At 43.4% G+C, this 23,180-nt stretch overlaps 1 protein-coding gene across 4 annotated transcripts in view; it reads right to left on the bottom strand.

Moving 5' to 3' along the window:
* Window positions 1-23,180, bottom strand: part of LOC147443792 (histidinol-phosphate aminotransferase 1, chloroplastic-like) — a 57,591-nt gene that overhangs the window by 26,419 nt on the left and 7,992 nt on the right. For 2 of the 4 annotated variants that reach the window (XM_086526588.1, XM_086526585.1), the window contains exons 2-8: window positions 6,560-6,643; window positions 6,249-6,403; window positions 6,059-6,156; window positions 5,859-5,967; window positions 5,573-5,730; window positions 4,788-4,930; window positions 4,556-4,696 (exon numbers count right to left, since the gene is read on the bottom strand). In XM_086526588.1, coding sequence (XP_086382714.1) covers window positions 4,556-4,696; window positions 4,788-4,930; window positions 5,573-5,730; window positions 5,859-5,967; window positions 6,059-6,156; window positions 6,249-6,403; window positions 6,560-6,643 — 888 coding nt within the window. Of the gene's footprint in view, window positions 1-3,778; window positions 4,387-4,413; window positions 4,462-4,555; window positions 4,697-4,787; window positions 4,931-5,572; window positions 5,731-5,858; window positions 5,968-6,058; window positions 6,157-6,248; window positions 6,404-6,559; window positions 6,644-23,180 lie in introns of those variants that run through there. The other 2 variants (XM_086526586.1, XM_086526587.1) reach the window with 2 other exon arrangements.

Below are 23,180 nucleotides of genomic sequence, written 5' to 3'. Positions count from 1 at the left end.
TGCTTTTCTAAAACATACTAGTCCTACAAAAGAGCAAATAGAGCACTTGGGCACTTTGGAAATTGTTATTAAAGAATCTCCGTGTCCCGAACATTAAACACTCCACCCTTACTTCATCGCGCATCGGACGCGCTCCCGTCTTCATCGCTATCTTACAGGGCATAAGACATAAAGATCACTTCCAAGAGAAGGATCCGAGATTTGTTTTGAGCTGCTCTTTTTCTCAGATGCAGTTCCATGTAGTGGTGGAAGTCTATAGCTACCAAGCCGCATGCTCCAAGGACTTGGCAAGCTTTCGGAAAAAAAAAATTGCCCGAAGTTATATGGTTTCTAACATCTTTCTTCGGAGTGCAACTTTTGGTAAAGTGGGGTATCCTGAAATGCTTGCCATGGAAACCCTAGCGAATTATAACTTGAAATTTCTCGACATCTCTCATCAGGTGGCTCTTCTCACTCCTTATTGAATGAAATTCTTCTGAGAAGCCAACGACCCAGGAAAACAAGAGCTCCGATTTGGAATGAGAAAACTCATTCTCTCTCGGAATGTCCCTCAGAATGACCCTTGGAAAAAAAAATTGAGCTAACTTGAGTTGTTTTGCAGATATGTTGTGATCGCAGACAATTACTTTCTCTCAAGGGGGAATGTCACAAATTGCTGACGTGTCAAGCCACAGAAGAATGGAGCCCACCTGCAGATCCCGGCCGAGAGGCCTAAACCCTAGAAGAAGCAAAAGAAGAAGTATCAGAAGAAGTCTTACCAACTTATGGGATCCCATCCAATGGGGCCCAAGTGACCCAAAGACATTAAAGTAAATCAAGCCCACACACACACACTCAATTGCGTGGCGAGTTGATAACGTGGCAGCAGTACGGAGTCCCGGATTTTGTGCTTGCAACTATACGGATTTCCACAAAACGCGCTAACAATTTTTGGCCACCCGCTTTTGGACCATATGCTTTTTAGTTTATAGCTTTTCATGTAAACTGCTTTTCATAGGCCAAGGGCCTTTAAATATGAGCCAAGGTCTCATTCTCTGGCATGCTCCGCGTGAGGTGCAAGGGGTGGAGTACCGGCATTGTACTTAGTTCTCCCGCCGCTCCATGGAGCGTGTTCTCTCTCTCTCTCTCTCTCTCTCTCTCTCTCTCTCTCTCTCTCTCTCTCTCTCTCTCTCTCTCTCTCTCTCTCTCTCTCTCTCTCTCTCTCTCTCTCTCTCTCTCTCTCTCTCTCTCTCTCTCTCTCTCAGTTCAGTTGTTATTTGAAGTGCTTAAAGTCTGTTCAGTCTGTTCTTTTCCGTTGGCACGTGGTGCCCGTTCTCATGACATTGCCTATAACTTCCCAATGCTTGCCCGCTTGTCTACATGTGGTGAGCACTGAGAGGGTCTTTTCTTAGTGATGAGTACCTCCGCGTGCCAGAGTCTTCCACAGCGACTCGCAAAGAATGTAGAGTTCAAGCTGACAACGCCAAATGGTGAGAGAAGGTCAAGACGCTTGATGTTGTGGTGAAGCCCATTATCTATATACTAGACATCCTTGATGGGATGCAGCCATGCATAGGCAAAGTGTATGAACCCATGGATCGGATGATCGAGAAGCTTGAGGAGCTTGTGATGGACGAAATTGACCGCAAAGAAATTAGGTCCTTTTTTTTCAGGTGGAATGCCTATAACTCTCCCCTACATGCAGCGGCCTACGTAGTCGACCCCTAAATTTCAAGGAAAAAAGCAAGAGTGACGAGGAGGTAAGAGTGACAAGGAGGTGGCCAATGGAATTTAATTCACTTTTTAGGTGATTCTCTGTGCAACAGCAGAATAGACCGAAGAGCTCGCTCCCCCCCCCCCCCCGGTTCCCCCTTTTTTCGCGTTGCTCCCCTCATCCCGCCTAGCGCAACCCTCCACCTCCCCTTCTCTCAAGAAAATCGGATGATCAAACAAGAAATGGTTCTGGAGATAAAAATATTCCCCTCTGCCTCTCAAAGCCAACTCCAACCCATGGACTGAAACATGCCCCTAAATTGTTGCATGCCGGATGAACAAGAGTCACCTGAAGACAAAACTGGAACTTCCATCCTTAGATGGACAAGAGAAAATCAAAGAGCATCCTCTACTTCAAGAAGGAAAGAAATCTCCCTTTGTTATCCATAATCCATAATCTAATACAAAAGTGCAACTAAATCGTCAACCTACTACCCATTGGAGAGGTAGCTCCGCCGACAATTCCAAGAAAGATGTACATTTCAAAAGGTGCGGCAAATCTATCAATCCATCTCCTCAAAGAAAACACGGCCATAGAAACCTACTCCAAAAGTGTTGAAGAAGACCCTACTGCTGTCCAAACATCTCTCTCTAAAGAAGAAGCTGGAAATGAATAGCTCCCCCTCTAGATCCAACAACCGCATGCCCTCCCCTTGTGGGAAGGCAGCATGGCAACATGACTCCAGCTGGGAAAACCAAAGCAATCCAGCACTGCTACACATCGTGAAACCTCATCAGGTTCCCCTCAGTGAAGAGAGGTCAAGGTAAACAAGGGTCCATAGCCTCCACATACCCAAATCTGCCCCAAACTGGAGAAAAACCAGGAAAATCTGCACCAATATCTACTTATGGTCAGAAAGTGGTTGAGTAAGTAGAGTCCTACACAAATCTTGGAATCGTTTTTACAAGATCCCCTTTCTCTATGAGAGAGGCAACACCTTTGAGACTCTCATTCTGGATCTGAACTCCCGATATCTTGGGTCGTTGGTTTCCCAAAAGTATCTCATCCAATAAAGAGTCTCATTCTAGATCGGAACTCTTGGTATGTTGGGTCGTTGACTTCCTAGAAGTATCTCATCCAATAAGGAATATTTAGTGGTTGACACATCACAATGCAACACAAATACTCACATATGCATGTTACAAGACATTAAAACATAAAGCTGCCGATGAACACTTCCCTCGTAAATAACCATCCAGGTCCAGGCCATGAGTAACAACAACAATACTCCCCCCCCCGCAAATAACCACAAAGGTCCTGGCCATGAGTATGAACAAGCATTCTCAAACATCATTTCTCAGTACTCCACCCGGGAGTAAAATCACCAATCATTGAAACCAGTATTAAAACCAGAGTCAAACAATTCAAATCGGGCACCAAGTCAGTTCAAAATAGATACCATTCATTTCAAACAAGTTTCAAATAGGATCACCAAACAAGTTCTCAAGCAGAACTCAAACTTAAAAAGCAATCTCGATATTAGTCGAGCTCGAAAAGACGAGTGGCTTTCCATATTGAAACCTGCACCAAGATTAGGGTTAGATTTCTTCTATAAGGTTGTAGCCGACTGCAATATGGTCCATAAGCTCTCGAATAGTCGAAACAAGCCTTGACAAGCAATGCTCCTGTGGCGGTGATCACAGTCGCAAGACATAGCAATCACACTCGACCTCCAAGGTTTTTAGCTTGGGTACAGATACGGGGGCCTAGTCTAGACCATCATAGTCGGTCTTGTCGTTTACTACACTCTCATTTGTGACAGCCCAGCCAAGCCTTGTACAATAATCAATGCAAAGATGTGTTATGCATGATCAAATACTAGTAAAATGAATCTTTTTGGGCATGCAAGTCTTCCAGGCAATCATCTATGCAAAGGGCTGTTATGCATAATTAAATACTAGTATAATGGATCATTTTGAGCATGCATGTCTTCCAGACAGGATGTAGTCTATCAGTGACAAGGAAAACTGGATGGAGTCTATTTGCACAGGGTACAACCACTTGCGGAGTCTCAACAGTACCATGGGACTGCCTGCACGCACAGCAAATGACTCAGAATTTTACAGCTAATGTTTGAGGCTCTGCTCATGTTGTTCCTCTACTTTGGCTCTACTCTTGGTTACAGACAGAGGTGGACAATGTGGCAATACAAATAAGAGGGTCTCCTTTTTGAGCTCTCCTCTGGACTTTTGATTTTGGGTTGGTATCAAGAGCTGGATATACAGTGGGAGCTGATGCACACTGCACAGTCTCACTCTTTGGTTTATATGGAGAACTCCATATAAACCAAAGCGTTTGTATCTTCATGGGCTATCCAATGCCTCCAGCTGATACTACACGAGACTATGGCTCCAGCTTATCCACACCTTTCATGGCCAATTTGACCTGCTTCAACAGCCAATTACGTTGCCAAGCCTTTATCAGTATTTGGCGAGCAGGCCCTTTTTACATAATGTAACAAGCGTTTTTGCTGGCATTAGAGGCAACATGTTTGGCTTCTCTCATCCCCTTGTACAATAAAGCCTTTTGAGCTGTTTCCTTTTCGCTTACGAGAGTCTCCCATAGTATCCATGCCTCTAAGCAGGAGCTATTTGCAGCCTTTTCGGCATGTTTTGAGATGAAAGAAGAGTCTCCTGTTGCAAAAAACAGACGGCTTGGAGGACTGATTTCTTTCTTTACCAGCATACACAACCCAGAAGCTGCACTCCCTAAATTCCACACAATTTTGTTACTACATGTTTTTATCTGTACTTGTTAAATTTACTATGGATAAACTTGAAAATAACTCAAGTTAACCCTTACCTTCAGTTTTTCTGCAACAATGCCCTCTCTGACTGCACAGAGAATAAAGTTCGCGTGGCTTGGAAATGGTGATAAAAACGATACACCTTGAAGCAGCCCAAGCATCCGCTCTCTCTCAGATACCAAAGCTGCCTTCACTTTCTGTCAAACACAACAACTATCTGTTTGATGAAACTCAAGCTGTGGATTATTTAAATGATTAGCTGCAATCAGCCAAAAGAATCTAAACCACCTCAAGGTAAACTGAATTCTCTAAAGCAGCGCATGCTGCGACCTCCGCAGCTACTGACACATTATAGGGTTGCTTGGCTCTCCATAAGTACTTGATAAGGCTGAGAGGAAATCCCCCATAGCCAACCCGCAAACCTGCTAAACCTGCAAGATTTCAAAAAAAATTAATCAAATAATCTACTAGGTAATTAAAACAGGTTGATGCCTTGAATGTTTGGATGCAACCATGCTTAGAAGCTACTCTTCGGCAGTGTCAGCTGAGTTGAAATGCAGTTTTTAGAAGGGAAAATAGCAAGAACTTAATGATGGGCCTTCTCAAGCAAGCACCAAGATGGATTTCTGTGTATTTGGATGCATACAAGGAAGACCACCCATCACTTGTTCCTCAGGGATGGTCCCTGTTCTTGTTTTAGTAAAGTCTACAAATATAAGAATCCCCATGAACTAGAGAACACTATTTATAACAGCTCAAACATAAGTATCTAAACAAATTTCTTAATCAACACACAGCCCAGGAACAAAAACCAACCCTTGCGCAAGTACTCAATGATTGATATGTCACAACACCAAAACGAACATAAAATTCACAATTGGATGCAAACCTTGTCCCATCTATGCCAAACTTTATGTGCATCGTACAAAGTAGAAACTCTTCATTAGACTACACAAGCTCTCTTATGAGAAACATGAAATGCCAACCTATTCGGTCTAAAGGTAAAAGGTAAAGCGCGCACACTATAAAGCTCATACCACTCAATTAATTCAGATCTTTAAAAGAAAATAGACCTGCACGTTTGCTGAAAGTTCGAAGCACAATAAGGTTTTCGTACTTTTTCACCCATGTTAATCTTGACGGTTCCCCTGCAAACTCTATATAAGCTTCATCCAGAACAACCAAAACTGGCAGCTTTAAAATCTCTAAGAGATCTGTCTCTGCTATCAAGCTGCCAACAACAGTATACAGGGTAAGTTTAAATCAATACTTCAAACATAAAAACGAACTGTTGACCAGAAAGCACCACATGAACACAAAATGAAGCAATCATAAATGACAAGACCTTATGCACCACACCTGCCATCTGGATTATTAGGAGATGTCAAGAAGACCACCTTTGGATGATGCTGCTTGACAGCATTCCTGATACCATCAACATCCAGGGTAAAATCCGACTGACGAGGGACTGCAGATGTACAACAACGAAGAAGGCAACATCTTAACGGTCTTGAAACAGGTCCTTTTAAAAACGAGTTCAGAAAGATCGCAAAGAACACCTGTGATAACTTTGGCTCCATTCACATCCGCATCAAACACATACATAGTGAATGTTGGTGGGCAATCTATGATGGTCTCACCAGGTTCTAGCGTGCATCTAACGAGGGAAAAGAGAACTCGCATTGAATCAAGACGTTATTTTCAAGGTCACTTAAACAAGTTTGAGATGTAAATTTAGTAAGAAATTACCGCATTATCAAATCAATGAGTTCATCTGCCCCACATCCAACCAAGATATGCTCTGCCTCTAACCCTGAGTCCTTTGCAAGAGCGGCTCTTAAACGCCTTGACTCCGGGTCAGGGTAAATGTAAGGAAACTCTAATTTTCCTAATGCTTGTAATACCTGATAACATGGCAACATCAAAAGCTACATTTCTCAGGCAATTCCATACAAAATAATAAACAAAAGGGAATCCAAACTACATAAGCTTTTGAATATGAAAGCAAGCAAAGAAAATAGCTGATGCAGGTTTGTGCATATATTTCCATTTCTTATTACCTCTGGGGGTGGCCCATATGGATTCTCATTTGCATCAAGCTTCACAATATCTTTAGGTAGTCTTCCTAGTTTTGTAGACAGAATCTGGTAGCAAAAAACACCTGAAGCTTTGAAAGTGCTCAAAAGAAGCGCAACTATAACTCTAATCTATGTTTCTCATTAGCATGACTCAGAGAATTCAAAACTCCACGATGAGAATCTGATGATAATAACTCAAAGCTGCTCAGAAAAAGGCCCCAAGCACACAAGACTATAGATTCATAATATAATTCTCATAGGTAAGATCATAGGCAAAACTCAAAGTATACAGAACTTTATGGTAAGCTTCATTACTCGAGGACAATGCGCACGTCCCCTGTATTACTAGTGCAATCCTCTTCAAAATTCACTGTGAAAAAGATTAGTGATGTTGGAGGAGGGGAACAATGCACACACACCAAGCACTGTTGGAATTAGGGTTGCAAGGATGCACACAACTTGGAGAAGATGAAGAAGCTCAAGGCACACAACAGAGAGTGTATTGCTTAGTGTGCAAATAAAAAGATAAGTTAGCCCTAGAATGATGGCCATATATGCAATGCACAAAGGAAAAAACCTCCTATTGAGGAAAAAAATGCCCCGGCAGTTTAAGTGTGTTCATGCATATCACTACCACATATATGGCAGCAAATCACTACCACATCACTACCCCCAAGCAGTGATGTGATGAACAAGAGCTGGCACATAGTGTACAGGGAATTGTCATGCCCTAAGGACATGATCAATCAACAAAGGGAAGCAAGCCCAAAGCTTTGCAGAAAGCTTCGAAGGCAATGCCTTTGTGGACAGATCTGCAAGGTTTTCCTCTGTTGGCACATAAGCCAAGTTGATCTCTCTTGTTGAGAGTCTCTCCCTGACATATTGATAATATACTTCAATGTCCTTTGTGCGAGCATGAAAAACTAGGTTCCTCGCAATTGCCAATGCGCTCTAACTGTAGGTGCGAAGGTAGTGTCCTGTCCAACACCCAAATCAGCCATTAAGGCATCTGAGCCATACACAGTCAACCGTAGCTGTAAAGACTGCCCTCTCCTCAGCTTCACAACTGAAAGTTGTTTCCATTGGAGTGGCAATATGTTTGTAGTCCTCACATCCAAACTTACATAGTAATGTTTCTCTGTATCTTGCTTAACACAAAGCAATCCCTCCATTACACTACTGAAATTGTATGTTCAAGTAATGATGTAAAAGTTCCAAGTCTTTCATTTTGAAAGTGGCATTCAATTCAGCCTTGAATTCAGCAATGTGTGTCTCATTCGGACCAATAATCAGCAAAATCATCTACATACAAAACAATGAGAAATACTGTCACAAGACGGGCACCACGTGCCAATAGAAAAGAACAGACTGAACAAACTTTTAGCACTTCAATAACAACTGAACCGAGAGAGAGAGAGAGAGAGAGAGAGAGAGAGAGAGAGAGAGAGAGACGACACACGACACCGAGTGGCGGAATTCCACCCCAGAGAGTATTGGCCCCAAACCTTGGCGCCCCTTTCGATATTTCTTTATATTGCATCAACACAGTACAAGCCGGTACTCCAGACTCTGCACCTTCTCTAGGAAGCATGCCAGAGAATGAGCCCTAGCCTCATATTTAAAGGCCCTAGGCCCCAAAAGCAGTTTTACATGAAAAGCCTTCAAACTCAAAAGCTTTTGGTCCAAAAGCAAAAGCTGCCAGCATAAATCACGGAAATCCGTACAGCAGTCAATGCAAAACGCGGAAATCCGTACAACCTGCCACGTCGTCATGTCAACGCAATTTTCAAAAATTTTCCACGTCATCAGTTTGTGTGTGTGTACGGGTCTTGCTTTATTTTAATCCTTTATGTCACTTGGGGCCCCATCGGACGGGGTCCCCATAAGTTGGTAGAACTTCTTCTTTTGTTACTTGTTCTTCTTAGGGTTTAGGCCCCTCGGCCGGCATCTGCAAGTTGACTCCATTCTTCAAGGCTTTGACACGTCAGCAGATAACTGCAAAACAACTCAAGTTAGCTCAAAAATTTCCGAGGGACAATCAGTTTGCTCTTTTTGTTAAGGAGTTAGCTTCTCCTTTCGGCTCTCTTTTGATCAAGGAGTTAGCTTCTCCTTTCGTCCAAATCGGAACTCTTGATATTCCGGTGTAGTAAAATTAGCCATCACACCCAGACCGTACTGATCTTCCACGGGTGTCTTGATGCACTAAAATTACTTACCCAGGCAATCTCATCCAATTAGGAATATTCCGTAATTGACACATCACAATGCAACACAAATGCTTACATATGCATGTTACAAGACACAACAAACAACGCCGCTAAGCACTCCCCCGAGACAAACGGTCTGCGATATGAAGCTACTCAATGACTACCTCGTCACTCCCCCCGCAAATAACCTAAAAAGGTCCGTGCCATGAGCTAAGAGGACTGTACAATCAAACGCTCCCCAAACCGCAGTCTGCGTCGCTTGGAGGTTCAAGCATACAACCAAACGCTCCCCAGGCATCGGTCTGCTTCGTTCCGAGGTTCAAACAATACCAAAACAGTATTTCTCACTTCTCCACCCGGAGTAAAATCACCAATCAATAAAACCAGTATTAAAACCAGAGTCAAACATTTCAAATCGGCACCAAAACAGGTTCAAAACAGATACCATCCATTTCAAACAAGATCACCAAACAAGTTCTCAAACAAAATCCAAACTTAAAAGGCAATCTTGACATTAGCCGAGCTCAAAAAGTCAACTGACTTTCCATCATGGAACCTGCACAAAAAATTAGGGTTAGGTTCATTCTATAAGGTCGTAGTCGAGCACAACATGGTCCATCAGCTCTTGGACAGACAGTGTTTCTTTGGCGGCGATGGTAGTCCCAAGATAGCAATCGCACCGAACCTCCAAGATCATCTACTCGAGAAGAGACATCTACTGAGAGATGTCAAGAAATTTCAAGATATAATCTGCTAGGGTTTCCATGGCAAGCATTTCTGCACAAAATGACGAAATAGCCTGCGCAATACTGCCTGTACTCGAAACGGAGGCCGAAATGAGTCCAAATGAAAATTCTGAGCAGACTAAGTTCTACGAGCATACCCGAAATATTTGTCGATCTGCTGACGTTCGCCAAAGCTCACAAGAATTGGAGAAATTGTACAGGTATGTGTTGGAGCTACTAGCGACTAAGCCTGGGAGGATGCAACTTGCTCTGGTACCAATTGTTGGAATTAGGGTTGCAAGAAAACACACACAGCTTGGAAAAGACGAAGAAAGCTCAAAGCACACAACAGAGAGTGTATTACTTAGTGTGCAATGGAAAGATAAGATAGCCCTAGAGTGATGGGCGTATATACAATGCGCGAGGGAAAAAACCTCCTGGCGGTCCTAAGTGTGTTCACAAACATCACTACCACATGTATATGGTAACAAAGGCAATCCTCGTAGCCGCTACCATCGGCTAGCTGAGCATGATGCTCAACCCTTACCAAGAGGGGGTGCCCTAAAACAAGGCCCTCACCTTAAGTATGAATTCAAGCTCTTCAAGTGATGGTGGAAAACGCTGCAGTGCAGCACGATCGAGAGAGAGAGAGAGAGAGAGAGAGAGTTACAAGACGGGCACCACGTGCCAATAGAAAAGAACAGACTGAACAGACTTTTAGCACTTCAATAACAACTGAACTGAAATAGAGAGAGACGACACGCGACACGGAGTGGCGGAATTCCACCCCAGAGAGTATTGGCCCCAAACCTTGGCGCCCCTTTTGGTATTTCTTTATATTGCATCAACCCAGTACAAGCCGGTACTCCAAACTCTGCACCTTCTCCAGGAAGCATGCCAGAGAATGAAATCTAACCTTATATTTAAAGGCCCTTGGCCTGAAAAGCAGTTATAGTAAAAAGCCTTTGAAACTCAAAAGCTTCTAGTCCAAAAAGCAATGCCAAAAGCTGCCAGCGTAATTTACGGAAATCCGTACAACCTGCCACGTCATCAGCCAGCGCAAAACACGGAAATCCGTACAGCTTGCCACGTCATCATGTCAGCGCAATTTTTGAAAATTTGCCACGTCATCAGTTTTGGCGTGTGTCCATATCCTGCTTTATTTTAATCCTTTATGTCACTTGGGGCCCCATCGAACCGGGTCCCCATAAGTTGGTAGGACTTCTTCTTCTGTTACTTGTTCTTCTTAGGATTTAGGCCCCTCGGCCGGCTTCTATAAGTTGACTCCATTCTTTAGGCTTTGACACGTCAGCAGTTTGTTACATCTCCCCTTCTTGAAAGAGAGCAATCGTCCGCGATTACAGCATATCTGCAAAACAACTCAAGTTAGCTCAAAAAAAAAATCCGAGGGACAATCAGTTTACTCTTTTTATTAAGAAGTTAGCTTCTCCTTTCTGCTCTGTTGATCAAGGAGTTAGCTTCTCCTTTCTGCTCTCTAGCTTCTCCTTTCGGTTGTTTTGATCAAGGAGTTAGCTTCTCCTTTCTGCTCTTTTGATCAAGGAGTTAGCTTCCCCTTTTGTCCAGATCGGAACTCTTGATATTCAGGCGTAGTAAAATTAGCCATCACAACCAGACCGTACTGATCTTCTGCAGGTGTCTTGATGCACTAAAATTACGTACCCAGGCAATCTCATCCAATTAGGAATTTCCAGTAATTGGCACATCACAATGCTACACAAATGCTTACATATGCATGTTACAAGACACAACAAACAGCGCCGCTGAGCACTCCCCCGAGACAAACGGTATGCGGTATGAAGCTACTCAATGACTACCTCGTCACTTCCCCTGCAAATAACCTAAAAAGGTCCGGGCCATGAGCTCAAAGAACTGTACAACCAAACGCTCCCCAGACCGCATTCTGCGTCGCTTGGAGGTGCAAGCATACAACCAAACGCTCCCCAGGCATCGGCCTGTGTCGTTCGGAGGTTTTCTAGCATACAACGGAACGCTCTCCAAGCATCGGCCTGCGTCGTTCCGAGGTCTTCAAACATACAACGAAACGCGCTCCAAGTATCGGCCTGTGTTGTTCCGAGGTTTAAACAATACCAAAACAGTATTTCTCACTTCTCCACCCGGGAGTAAAATCACCAATCATTGAAACTAGTATCAAACCAGAGTCAAACAATTCAAATTGGCACCAAAACACGTTAAAAACAGATACCATTCATTTCAAACAAATTCCAAACAGGATCACCAAACAAGATCAAACAGAACTCGAACTTAAAAAGCAATCTCGACATCAGTCGAGCTCGAAAAGTCGACTGACTTTCCATCTTGAAACCTGCACCAAAAATTAGGGTTAGGTTCCTTCCACGAGGTCGTAGCCGAGCACAGCATGGCCCGTCAACTCTTGGACAAACAGTGTTGCTTTGGCAGCGATGGTAGTCCCAAGATAGCAATTGCATTAAACCTCCAAGGTCATCTGCTCGTGAAGAGACATCTACTGAGAGATGTCGAGAAATTTCAAGATATAATCTGCTAGGGTTTCCATGGCAAGCATTTCAGGATACCCCACTCTGCCAGAAGTTGCACTCCGAAGGAAGATGTCAGAAACCATATAACTTCGGGCAATTTTTGTTTTCTTGAAAGCTTGCCAAGTACTTGGAGTATGTTGCTTGGTAGCTGTAGACATCAACATCAACATGGCACTGCTTCTGAGAAAAACAGTTACTTGAAAAAAATTTGGATCCTTCTCTTGCAAGTGATCTTAATTGGCTTATGCCCTGTAGGACATGAGCGGTGAAGACGGGAGCGCGCCCGATGCGCGATGAAGTAAGGGTGGGAGAGGCTAATAAGTCCAGGTTGGAGGGCGAAGATACCTCAAATAAAATTCCAAAAGCTCTGTCTGCTCTTTTCTAGGACCGGTATGCTTTCAGAAAAGCATACGCCTGATGCTCTGATACCACTGTCACAAGACGGGCACCACGTGCCAAAAAGAAAGAAAAGACTGAACAGACTTTTAGCACTTCAATAACAACTAAACTGAAATAGAGAGAGACGATACGCAACACGGAGTGGCGGAATTCCACCCTAGAGAGTATTGGTCCCAAACCTTGGCGCCCCTTTCGATATTTCTTTATATTGCATCAACCCAGTACAAGCCCGATACTCCAGACTTTGCACCTTCTCCAGGAAGCATGCCAAAGAATGAGCCCTAGCCTCATACTTAAAGGCCCTTGGCCTGAAAAGCAGTTATAGTAAAAAGCCTTTGAAACTCAAAAGCTTCTGAAAAGCTGCCAGCGTAATTTACGAAAATCCGTAAAGCGTGCCACATCATCAGCCACTGCAAAACGCGAAAATCTGTACAGCTTGCCACGTCATCATGTCAGTGCAATTTTTGGAAATCTGCCACGTCATCAATTTTGGCGTGTGTCCAGATCTTGCTTTATTTTAATCCTTTATGTCACTTGGGGCCCCATCGAACGGGGTCCCCATAAGTTGGCAGGACTTCTTCTTCTGTTACTTGTTCTTCTTAGGGTTTAGGCCCCTCGGCCGACTTCTTAAGTTGACTCCATTCTTTAGGCTTTGACACGTCAGTAGTTTGTTAGAAAGAGAGAACTTTGTTGCTCCAAACCAACCATGCCAATGACAAACTTTGTCGCCCTCGACCTCGCGAGCATGCCGATAGTTCTTGCAACACAAACTATTCAAGTCGACTTCCACCTCGGTTGTGTGCAAGGAGCGGCGCCCACGCTCGCCTTGTTGGATCTCCTCCTCTTCGCAAGTGGCCGCTCCCCTCGCCTTGTTCTCTATCGGCCTCAACTTCGTCCTCGTCTTCTCTACTGAGCATGCAAAGCATGCAAGCACAACCTTCCATGCCCCCTCATCCCTTCCTCAACGCGAGAGATCGAGAGAGCCCTGAGCTCTGATACCAGTGTAAGATGGAGGGACAACTCCATGCTCTTCACCACCCAATCGTGCCCTATATAGGCCCTTGGCCATGCTATTTATAGGACCCCCCTTTATCGCATGTATGTCCTGGCCCTTGGCCTGCCCGGTCCTACCTTAAGGCTGACACCTCTAGTGATGCGATCTTTAAGAGCAAGTAATTGTTCTAGGATCAAAATCTCTTCTCTCTCTTCGACCTCTTGTTGAGTGTTATCCGAAGATTCGGTAGGCAAGTCTCCCTTGAATGGCTTAAGTAGGCTTACCGGGAAAGCATTATGGATCTTCCAGTGTGATGATAACTCGATTTGAAATAAAACGTCGTTAATGCGGTGAATGACCTTGAATGGTCCATAATACCATTGATTGAGTTTTAGATATAGTCGTTCTTTGCCTTTCTTTTTTCGTAGACGTGCCTTCCGAAATGAAGTGATACCCAATCACCAACTTTAATGTCCAATTGTTTCTTATGTTTGTCAGCAACTCGCTTCTGCTTATCTTGAGACTTTTGTAGGGCTTCTTTGACCTTTGAGTAGGCACTGTCCAAGTCTTCTACAAATTTGTCGGCCTCAAAAATCTTATCCTTTGTGAGAGAAATCGGTGGGACTTTACGAGCTCGTTCAATGATCTCAAAGGGTGCTTTGCCAGTTAAACATTTTGTCGTGTTATTGTAGGCAAACTCAATGAGGGGCAAGTATTTCTCCCATAAGTGTTTTTGATTGGAAACATACGTCTTAAGGACATCCAGAACTGTCGCGTTAGCATTCTCGGATTGTCCAGCCGTTTGTGGGTGAAAGGAAGATGAGAACTTCGGTGTCGTGTTAAGGTTATCGAAGAAAGCTCGCTTATCATACGCGGGTCTCGGTCACTAACTATGGATTGCGTCCGCCGTCATCCCTTGAAGGCAACATACATGTTGCAAGAATAGGGTTGCCATCCATTCGGTTTTGATAGTTTTCCTGACAGGAATGAAATGAGATTGTTTTCTAAATTGATCTATAATGATACAGATGCCATTGCAACCCGACGACGTAGTTTGTAGGTTGAAAATGAAGTCCATAGCAGTACTTTCCCATGGCCAAGTAGAAATAGGAAGAGGCTGTAACAATCCAAAGGCTTTATGCCGATTGTACTTGACTTTCTGGCGGGTTAGGCATTCGGAAACATACTTCTCGACATCTTTGCGGAGAGTAGGCCAATAAAAGGTGCCAATGGCAAGGTTTGTGGGTGAATACTGTGATGCCCTGCATATAGTGGGGCATGGGATTCGAACGGCATCTTGGGTTGAAGAGCACGCACAATGCAAAGATTTCCATGACATAGAAGATATCAATCCTTCAACGTATAGCCTGGGACGGAGAATCCACACCTAAATCTTTCGAAGGCATGGGCAAATTGGGGACCCGTTGAATACAAATTCTTTAGGGTATCAAGTTCTGGGTGAGTTGCAATACTAACGGATGCAACATACTTTGTTATTTTTGCCTTTGACAAAGTTGATATAAAAGTGAAAGAGTGATAAGAAATGTGTCCATCTCATTTGCTTCTCGGAGATTTTGGTTTGATACATAAAATAACGGAGGCTCTGATGATCTATTTAGTATTTCCACAACAAATTCTGTCCCAATGAGGTAATGCTTTCAAGATACCTGAGCATGGAGATGTTAGCAGACCGCTCGTCGAGTCGGAGGCGGCAGCTCTCATTGGCAACAACACACCCATCTTGTTCAACTATTGATCCCAAACACAGGGGTCAGACTTTACTACAAAATATTTTTGTAAATCCAAAAAAACCAACACGCTGTCGGAATTTGTGCGGTCTAGCTGGGAAGGTGCAAAACCTCTGGCTGTAAGACTTCGTGATGAGTGTCACAAACACCTTGTGAATCACCAACCTTCTTTCTAAGGGTGACTGAAAATCTAAGAGCGTTTGTGGAGAATCACCAACCTTCTTTCTAAGGGTGACTGAAAATCTAAGAGCGTTCGTGACAGCAAAGTCACCAACCCTCTTTCCTATCGTGCTAGGAAATTGCTTGTTTTCGAAGTTGAGATTATGCTGAGAGGATCGCCGAATCACATTCAATTTCACTTAAAAGACCATTTAAAAAACACTAAATGTAAGGTGCAACGGAATGAATGTTTGAACTTTGCTCAAGATGAGTGCTCCAAACTGTGCTCAAGGTCCCTTTTGTTCTTATGGAAGAGAGAGCCTTCCATTCTTAATGAGAGAGTGCAATGATCATAAACAAAGTGAATGGACACTGTGCGTGCAAGTGTATGAGACTGAGATAGAGAGAGAAGAGAAATACGACACCAGAGACGTTGTAAAACCCTCCTCCGAAGGCCCCACTCTCGTCGGCGAGAGTGGTCTACTATTGATTGCACAAACTGGTACAAACTGAATGCATGTGATTGATGCAAGTCTAGGCTAGATCGATGACGACAACGGGAATGGCGAGACCAATCTAAGGGCTGAAAACTGAGGCTTCCTATCCGCTGTCCAAAAACGCTATTGCTGAAATCTGAGGCTGAATGGCTGCTGTCCTCAAAAACGCTAATGGCTGAAATGATCTGACACCAAAAACGCTGATGTGGACAGGTTCTTAATGGCTGAAAACTGTTGGTCTTTAGGGCTTCATAGGCTGAAAACCTGTTGGTCTTTACATGCTGAAAAACGCTATGGCCTGAGGCTGCAATCTGGAAACGCTAGGGCTCTGGAAAACGCCAAGGACTGAGGTTGTCTTGTGGTGTAGCCTTGATGAAAAACGTTGATGCTGAAGTCTTTTGGCGATGCAATCTGTGATGAAAAACGCCAAGGACTTGGGGAACTATGGCGATGCTGCTTGCTGAAAACGCTAGGTGAAGGGAGTCTTGCTTGGAGGAGAAACGCCACCAAGGGTTCTTGCTGAGAAGTTGCCTGTTGAGCGATGGAGCTCCTGCTGCCTCTTCTGCCAATTAGAGCTAGCCTAGGTTTGCTTATATACAAACTTACTCAATTTGCCCTACCTACTTTCCAACAAAAGTCACTTGAAAATAATAAGTGAAAAATGTCAAAAATAGGGAAAATAGGCTAAATGCACTGGAAAATTCCCTTGAAAAATTCTGATGGATTCTGATGGGAATGCTTATGATCATGCTGTGTGCAACCAGAGGATATGCATCTACACTAAGTGCTTGGGCATGCACGGTCTGCGAACAGACTCACAAAAGTGCCAAATCACTTCTAAATCTAGACTGACGGGACACACTGAACCCTTGTCGTGTTGTAGCTTGTCCACGGACACATAGGGTTGGATGTGTCACGTAACACTAAAGTTTCAGCTATGAAACCTCAATGCTCATACAAGCACAAATCTCAATCAAAACCCAAACCTCTTTCATGGTATCATGTAGCCTCGCCCCCAATTACATAGTCGTAACATCAAACAGTTGAAAGGAATACTCGAGCTTCCACCTTCATGGCGACCATTTTCTGAATTTGCAGAGATTTAGCTTTTAAAGTGAAGCCCACAAACCATTTTGATAAGGGGAAACCCTAATTGACTCCCTCACAAACTTAGATACAAGATTACAAAGAGGCGGGACTGTAGCACACATAGATTGGGCAACCATGGAAGCTATTGCACAGTGGAGAAAAATTGCAGGTTTTTCTGTAAAAAGCCACCCTCTCTCTCTTACCCACGGCAATATGAGCTAATGTGTCAATTTTTGGGCCATTTTGCCACTTCGGCCCAAAACTAGGTCATTTCAGCTCATTTTCGACCTAGAAAATGCCATTTTTTATGCAAAACATCCCAAACGGAGTCAGAAAAATCCCTAGATTTGTGGAATCACTCGCATAAGCATAAAAAGCATAGATAAGCATCATTTTTCATCAATATACCATTTTGGGTCACTTTCCATGCAATTCTACAACGGCGCCTATTAGCTGCTATTTTTGGCAGTTTTTGTCCGCATCTCTCTATATAGGCGAGATGAGTGTGCCACCATGAAACACTTGGACTATTTACATTTTCAAACCAAATTAAGCATCTTATCAAGTGGAAAAGAACGGAAATGCACCACTGTAAGATGCAACGGAATGAATGTTAGAACTTTGCTGAAGATGAGTGCTCCGAACTATGCTCAAGGTTCCTTTTTGTTCTTATGGAAGGGAGAGCCTTCCATTCTTAATGAGAGAGCGTTGTGATCACAAACAAAGTGAATGGACATTGTGCGTGCTGCAAGTGTATGAGACTGAGAGATAGAGAGAGAAGAGAAATACGACACCAAGGATGATGTAAAACCCTCCTCCGAAGGCCCCACTCTCATCGGCGAGAGTGGTCTACTATTAATTGCATAAACTGGTACAAACTGAATGCATGTAACTGATGCAAGTCTAGGCTAGATCGATGACAACGACGGTGATGGCGAGACCGATCTAAGGGCTGAAATCTGCTACTCTTTATCTGCTGTCCAAAAACGCTAATGGGCTGAAATCTGCTGCAGCTGAAAACGCAAGAGAAAACGCTGCCCTTGCTGGTCTTTATGGCTGAAAATCTGTGGTTCCTTGGGGCTGAAAACTGATGGTCTTTAGGGCTGAAACTGCAAGTCTTTGTTTGCTGAAATCGCCATGCACACAAGGGCGATGGAGGTCCAGAAAACGCTAGGCTACATGGAGGAAAAACGCTAGCACTGAGGACTTCTGGCGATGCTTGCTTGGATCAAAAACGCTAGGACTGTGGGGTCTCCTACGGTGAAGCTTGCTAATGGAAACGCCAAGGGCTGAGGTTGATGAAAAACGCTAGGCTAGGGGAAGTCTTGCTTGGGGGGAAAACCACCAAGGGGGATCTTGCTGAGAAGTTGCCTGTTGAGCTTGGGCTCCTGCTGCCTCTTCTGCCAGAAGGTGCTAGCGCTAGGTTTTTATTTATACAAACTTAGCAAAATTGCCCTACCGACTTTCCAACAAAAGTCACTTAAAAATAATAAGTGAAAAATGTCAAAAATAGGGAAAATAGGCTAAATGCACTGGAAAATTCCCCTGAAGAATTATGATGGATTCTGATGGGAATGCTTATGATCATGTTGTGTGCAACCAGAGGATATGCATCTAATCTAAGTGTCTGGGCATGCACGGTCTACGAACAGACTCACAAAAGTGCCAGATCACTTCTATTCTAAACTGACTTGACTGAACTTAACCCTGATCATGCTGTAGCTTGTCCACGGACACATAGGGTTGGATGTGTCACGTGACAGCCACATCCAGGGCCACGACTCCTCCGATAGGTATGTACATGATAGCGACCGCAATAGCCGCTTCAACATATATCAAAATATGTACATGATTGTTTTTATTTGCATCATCGAGAAGTGTCAAGAGTGAGGCGAATGTTTTTATTTCACACTATGTACGTGCTACAGAACAACATCCACCCCCTCTAAACCTGCACATCCTCCGGTATGTACCAGAACAACATTTGTAAAGCATTCAAACTCATGGTCAAATGCCATATTTTCACTTCCATCCTCAGTTTGCATATAGTTGGATTCATCATCCTCTTCACTTGGTTGTGCATCAAATGGATTAGCATCCCCTCTTCTTTTGAATAATTTAATTCTTTTTCCTTTAATGGGAATTTTCATTTCTGTCCCATCCAGTTCACGCAAGGTGTAACTTGCATTTCCATGCACATGTTTGACAACGTACGGACCAAACCATCTCTTTGCAAGCTTCCTTATTATAGAGTGTTGGTTTTCAAGGCTACTATCATACACCAACACCCAATCACCTTCTTCAATGTCTTTTGGTCTGAGCCTATGCCTCTAGTCAAATCTGTCTTTGTTTTTCAACCTTGCATTCTTTAGTCGAGCTTTTGCAAGCTCAATGACTTCAGGCCTTCTTTCCAATTGTCGTATGCGCAATGCAAGAAGGTCTTTTCTCTACTCATTTCATCTTCAAATGGCAATACATTCCATGTAAGAACTACATCTTCAATTGGCATCACAGTTTTTTGACCATACATCAATTCAACAGGCATATAGCAAGTGACTCAACTATGTGTCGTACGGTCAACCCACAATGCAAATGGCAGTAACCTTGGCCACTCTCCAAGCTTACCTTCACGAGACTTAGCTAAAGCTTTGATTATTGGAGGATGCCCTCTTTCACTTTTGCCATTTCCCTCTGGGTTATAAGCACAAGTTAGAGCTAGTTTGATGCCTATCCTAGAGAATATTCCCTTGCTTCATCAACATCCAATTCTCCTCTATCTGCAGTTATCTTTCCCACACATCCATAGCGACAGATCACATCTTCAAGAAGGAATTCACATACAGCTTTTGTACTCTTTGTCCTCAATGCACGCCCTTCACCTTGATTGGACAAATCTTCTCTTACAAGCACTAAATACCTCATTTGCCAAAGTCCCAAAGGCATTGTGACCAAGTCCACAACCCATTTGTAATGCATGGCTAATGGATAAGTAGGATGTAGTCCATCACGATGCCGTACATTTGAATACATTTGGCATGTCACACAAGACTCCACGAACTCAGCCACATCCTTGTACATCCCTTTCCACCAATACCTTTCTTTTACCTTGGCAAATGTTGCCCATACACCTCGATGTCCTGCCCATAAACTTTCATGGAACTCCTTGATGATTTGTTATTGAGTAACCTTATCGCATACTACCCGCAATGGTGTTCCATTTCTTCGTTTAGGATGCCTCCATAAGGAGCCATCCCTTAAGAAGTATCCATATGCTTTTCTTCTTATCCTCTTAAATTCCTACTCAGTCCAATCATCTTGCTTTTGCAAAGTACTTAAGTAGCGACCTATCAAGAGCTATTCATCCTCATATAGTTTCTCAAAAAAGGACTCAAGTGAAGACACAAAACATGCATGACTACTCTTTGCATGATCAATAGTGTAAAACTTTGTGCCTACATCATCTCCCTCAATAATCATATCCTGTTCATCTTCATACCTTGCCCTAGATAGCATCTCTGCCATTGATTGTCTTTCCTTGCAATATGCTTCAAACCAAGGATTCAAGGACTTTATGTCGGCTATCCATCGCAACATTGGCAATATCAGGAGTTGAACAGTTTTGTGATCATTCCAAGAAGAGGCAAACAATCAGTTTCCACAACCACTGATGCCCCTATCAAGTACTCCTTGTCACACCTCAATGCTGTAACTACCCACCATAGTTCCCTTTTTATTTGTGCATAATCTCGTTGGCGAGAACTCTGAATCTTGGCTCCAAATCTCACCACATACCTTTTTCCTTCATCATCATCGCAAGCACGAAGAAAGAAAAGCAGAATTGGATCGCGAGCGCAAAGAAAAAAAGGCCGACTTGGAGCGTGAGCGTGAGCAAGCGCGCTTGGCGGCCAAAGAAAGAAAGAAAGTTATTGAGCTTGAGCGTGAGCAAACACGCGAAGCACAACGGGTAGCGGCCGAAGACAGACGAGCGGCCTTGGAGTTAGAGCGTGAGACGCAGAGAGACCAATGCATGCAAGAGTTTGTCCTACAGGTACTCACCTCGAAACCCGAGCCGGCCAAAGATATTGGTGGTTCATCAAGTGGTGCAAGCTTCAACTTCTTGGTGACGGTAAGATGGATGCTAGCGTTATTCATTCTTGGTTGCATCAATTTAATGCTTGTTTTGCGACAACTAAGAAGACAGGGAATAGCAAGGTTTTAACGGCAACAATGTACCTTGCCGGTGATGCCATTAATTGGTATCACCAATGGCAAGAGGCACAGTTGACCGCGCACCTAGAGGAAGCCGCGAAGACGTGTCCCTTTCCTTCAATTGGGCTGATTTCCGAGACAAGCTCAAGACGCGGTTTATGCCTCCTCAGTACGTAGCGCGGTTGAAAGAAGATTGGTGCAATCTCAAGCAGAATGGTATGCCAGTCATGTCTTTTTCTAACCGTGTTTTGTAGCTCCGCACCCAATTACACAAATCATATGATGAGAGCAAAGAGGCTTTCTTTTTTGGATTGGATGAATATATCAAGTTTGATGTAGAAGTCTTCGGCCCCGTGGATCTCAAGAAGGCAGTAGCAATTGCTCTCTCCCAAGAGATGAAGCACAACAAGGGAAAGCCTAAGGAAAACAAGTCGTCTCAAAATACCTCTCAGACTTCTCAGAACCCTCAAAATGGTAAGAACGGTAAGAATGGTAACTCTTCTAGCCAATTTTCCTCAAATCCTTCGGAAAAGAACTCACAAAATGAATCTAAGGGTAAAGCTAACACAATTGCTAAACCTAAGCTCACCCCATATGAAAAAGCAGCACAAGGAATTTTAGGAGGATACATTACGTCAGAAGAACAAAGCATTTATTCTAAGAAAGGTTGATGTTATCATTGTCGCATCAAGGGTCACATAAAAAGAACATGTCCTAAGATTGAATCTAGCGAATCTAAAGAACCCACAGAACCCACATCCTCTGTTAATGCCATAAATGAGAACACGAGTGTGTCCCAAGTTTCTCATGATCCTCCCATTGATGAGTCTCTCACGAAGTGTTATGGTCATGTGAATGGTCAATACATGGTGGTCTTGTTTGATTCTAGTAGTATGCATGTAAGCTTGGAAGGTTCGCAAGACATCTCCTTTTGAGGTGTCTGGTTTCGCTCCCGGTATGGACTCTCTCATTACAGGAGAGTGCCTTGATGTGTTATTCACGGTTCGACAAGTGTCCTTCCGCAGAAAATTTGTAGTATCTCCTCTTTCAAGATGTGATGCTTTGAGGCATTCGATGGTTTTGTGAGTATAACCCTCTCATTGATTGGGAAGCCAATACTTTCACTTTCAATGCCAAAAGTGACTCTCCCATTGTCATTCATGGAGAGCAAGTTGTTCATTCTTCATCTCTCATTTCTAATGTGCAAGCGAAGCTTGAAAAGAATCAGGAGAAGGAGACTCTTAGTTTTGTCTTCTCCAAAGCACGACACACATGATTTGCAGGATAAAGATGTGAATATTCACAAGGATGAAGATTTGCAGGATAACGATATGATTGTTCACAAGGATGATGGTCTTGCTTTTTCTAGTAAAGCTAACCTTATTGCAGATTCGATCAATCACGAAGAACCGATCTTGGCTCTCTAGTCAAGATCTAAGGAACCCCCACACGAAGTATTGTGTATGCGCATGACTAGTCAGTACGCATTGTTCAAGTGTTTCATTCGTGACGGTTTCCTGTATTTTCGTCTTTATGTTTTCCCTTTTCATAGGCAAGCCATATTGTACGATGAACACGAATCACTCATGAATGAGCACGGATGTATGTGGATTACTCATGAAAAGATGAAATGTTTGCATTCAAGGAATTCACATTCCATGTCTCTTCCTTGGCATGACACAGTATCCGTGCATCAAGCATCGGCATTTCCATTGTGATTTGGCACAGTTGATTGATTTAGATAAGGAAGTCAAGATTCGATCCCATTTTTTGCACGTGTTTGATGAACGGTTTGGCACTCCGTCACTTTGTTCATCTGCATTGCATGCACACTTTTTTCGAACGAATAATTTTTACTTCAGCCACTCTACATGGAATGGGTATGTTCATGTTTTTGTGTTGGAAGTGGTTTCAGGAATTTTCCTCCTCGAAGATTCTTGAAGAAGGTGGACCTACGTCCATAGACACAGTTGGACCATTGAAGCAGCCTCAGATGACTTAGTCGCTTTCGGCGCGGCCCAAAGAAGCAAGCATTGCAG

This window comes from Adiantum capillus-veneris, chromosome 13 (genome assembly GCF_014529385.1).
Source record: "Adiantum capillus-veneris isolate H3 chromosome 13, ASM1452938v2, whole genome shotgun sequence".
Lineage (NCBI taxonomy): Eukaryota > Viridiplantae > Streptophyta > Polypodiopsida > Polypodiales > Pteridaceae > Adiantum > Adiantum capillus-veneris.
Note: the sequence above shows the minus strand (reverse complement) of the source record. Positions and strands in the feature narration are given on the sequence as shown.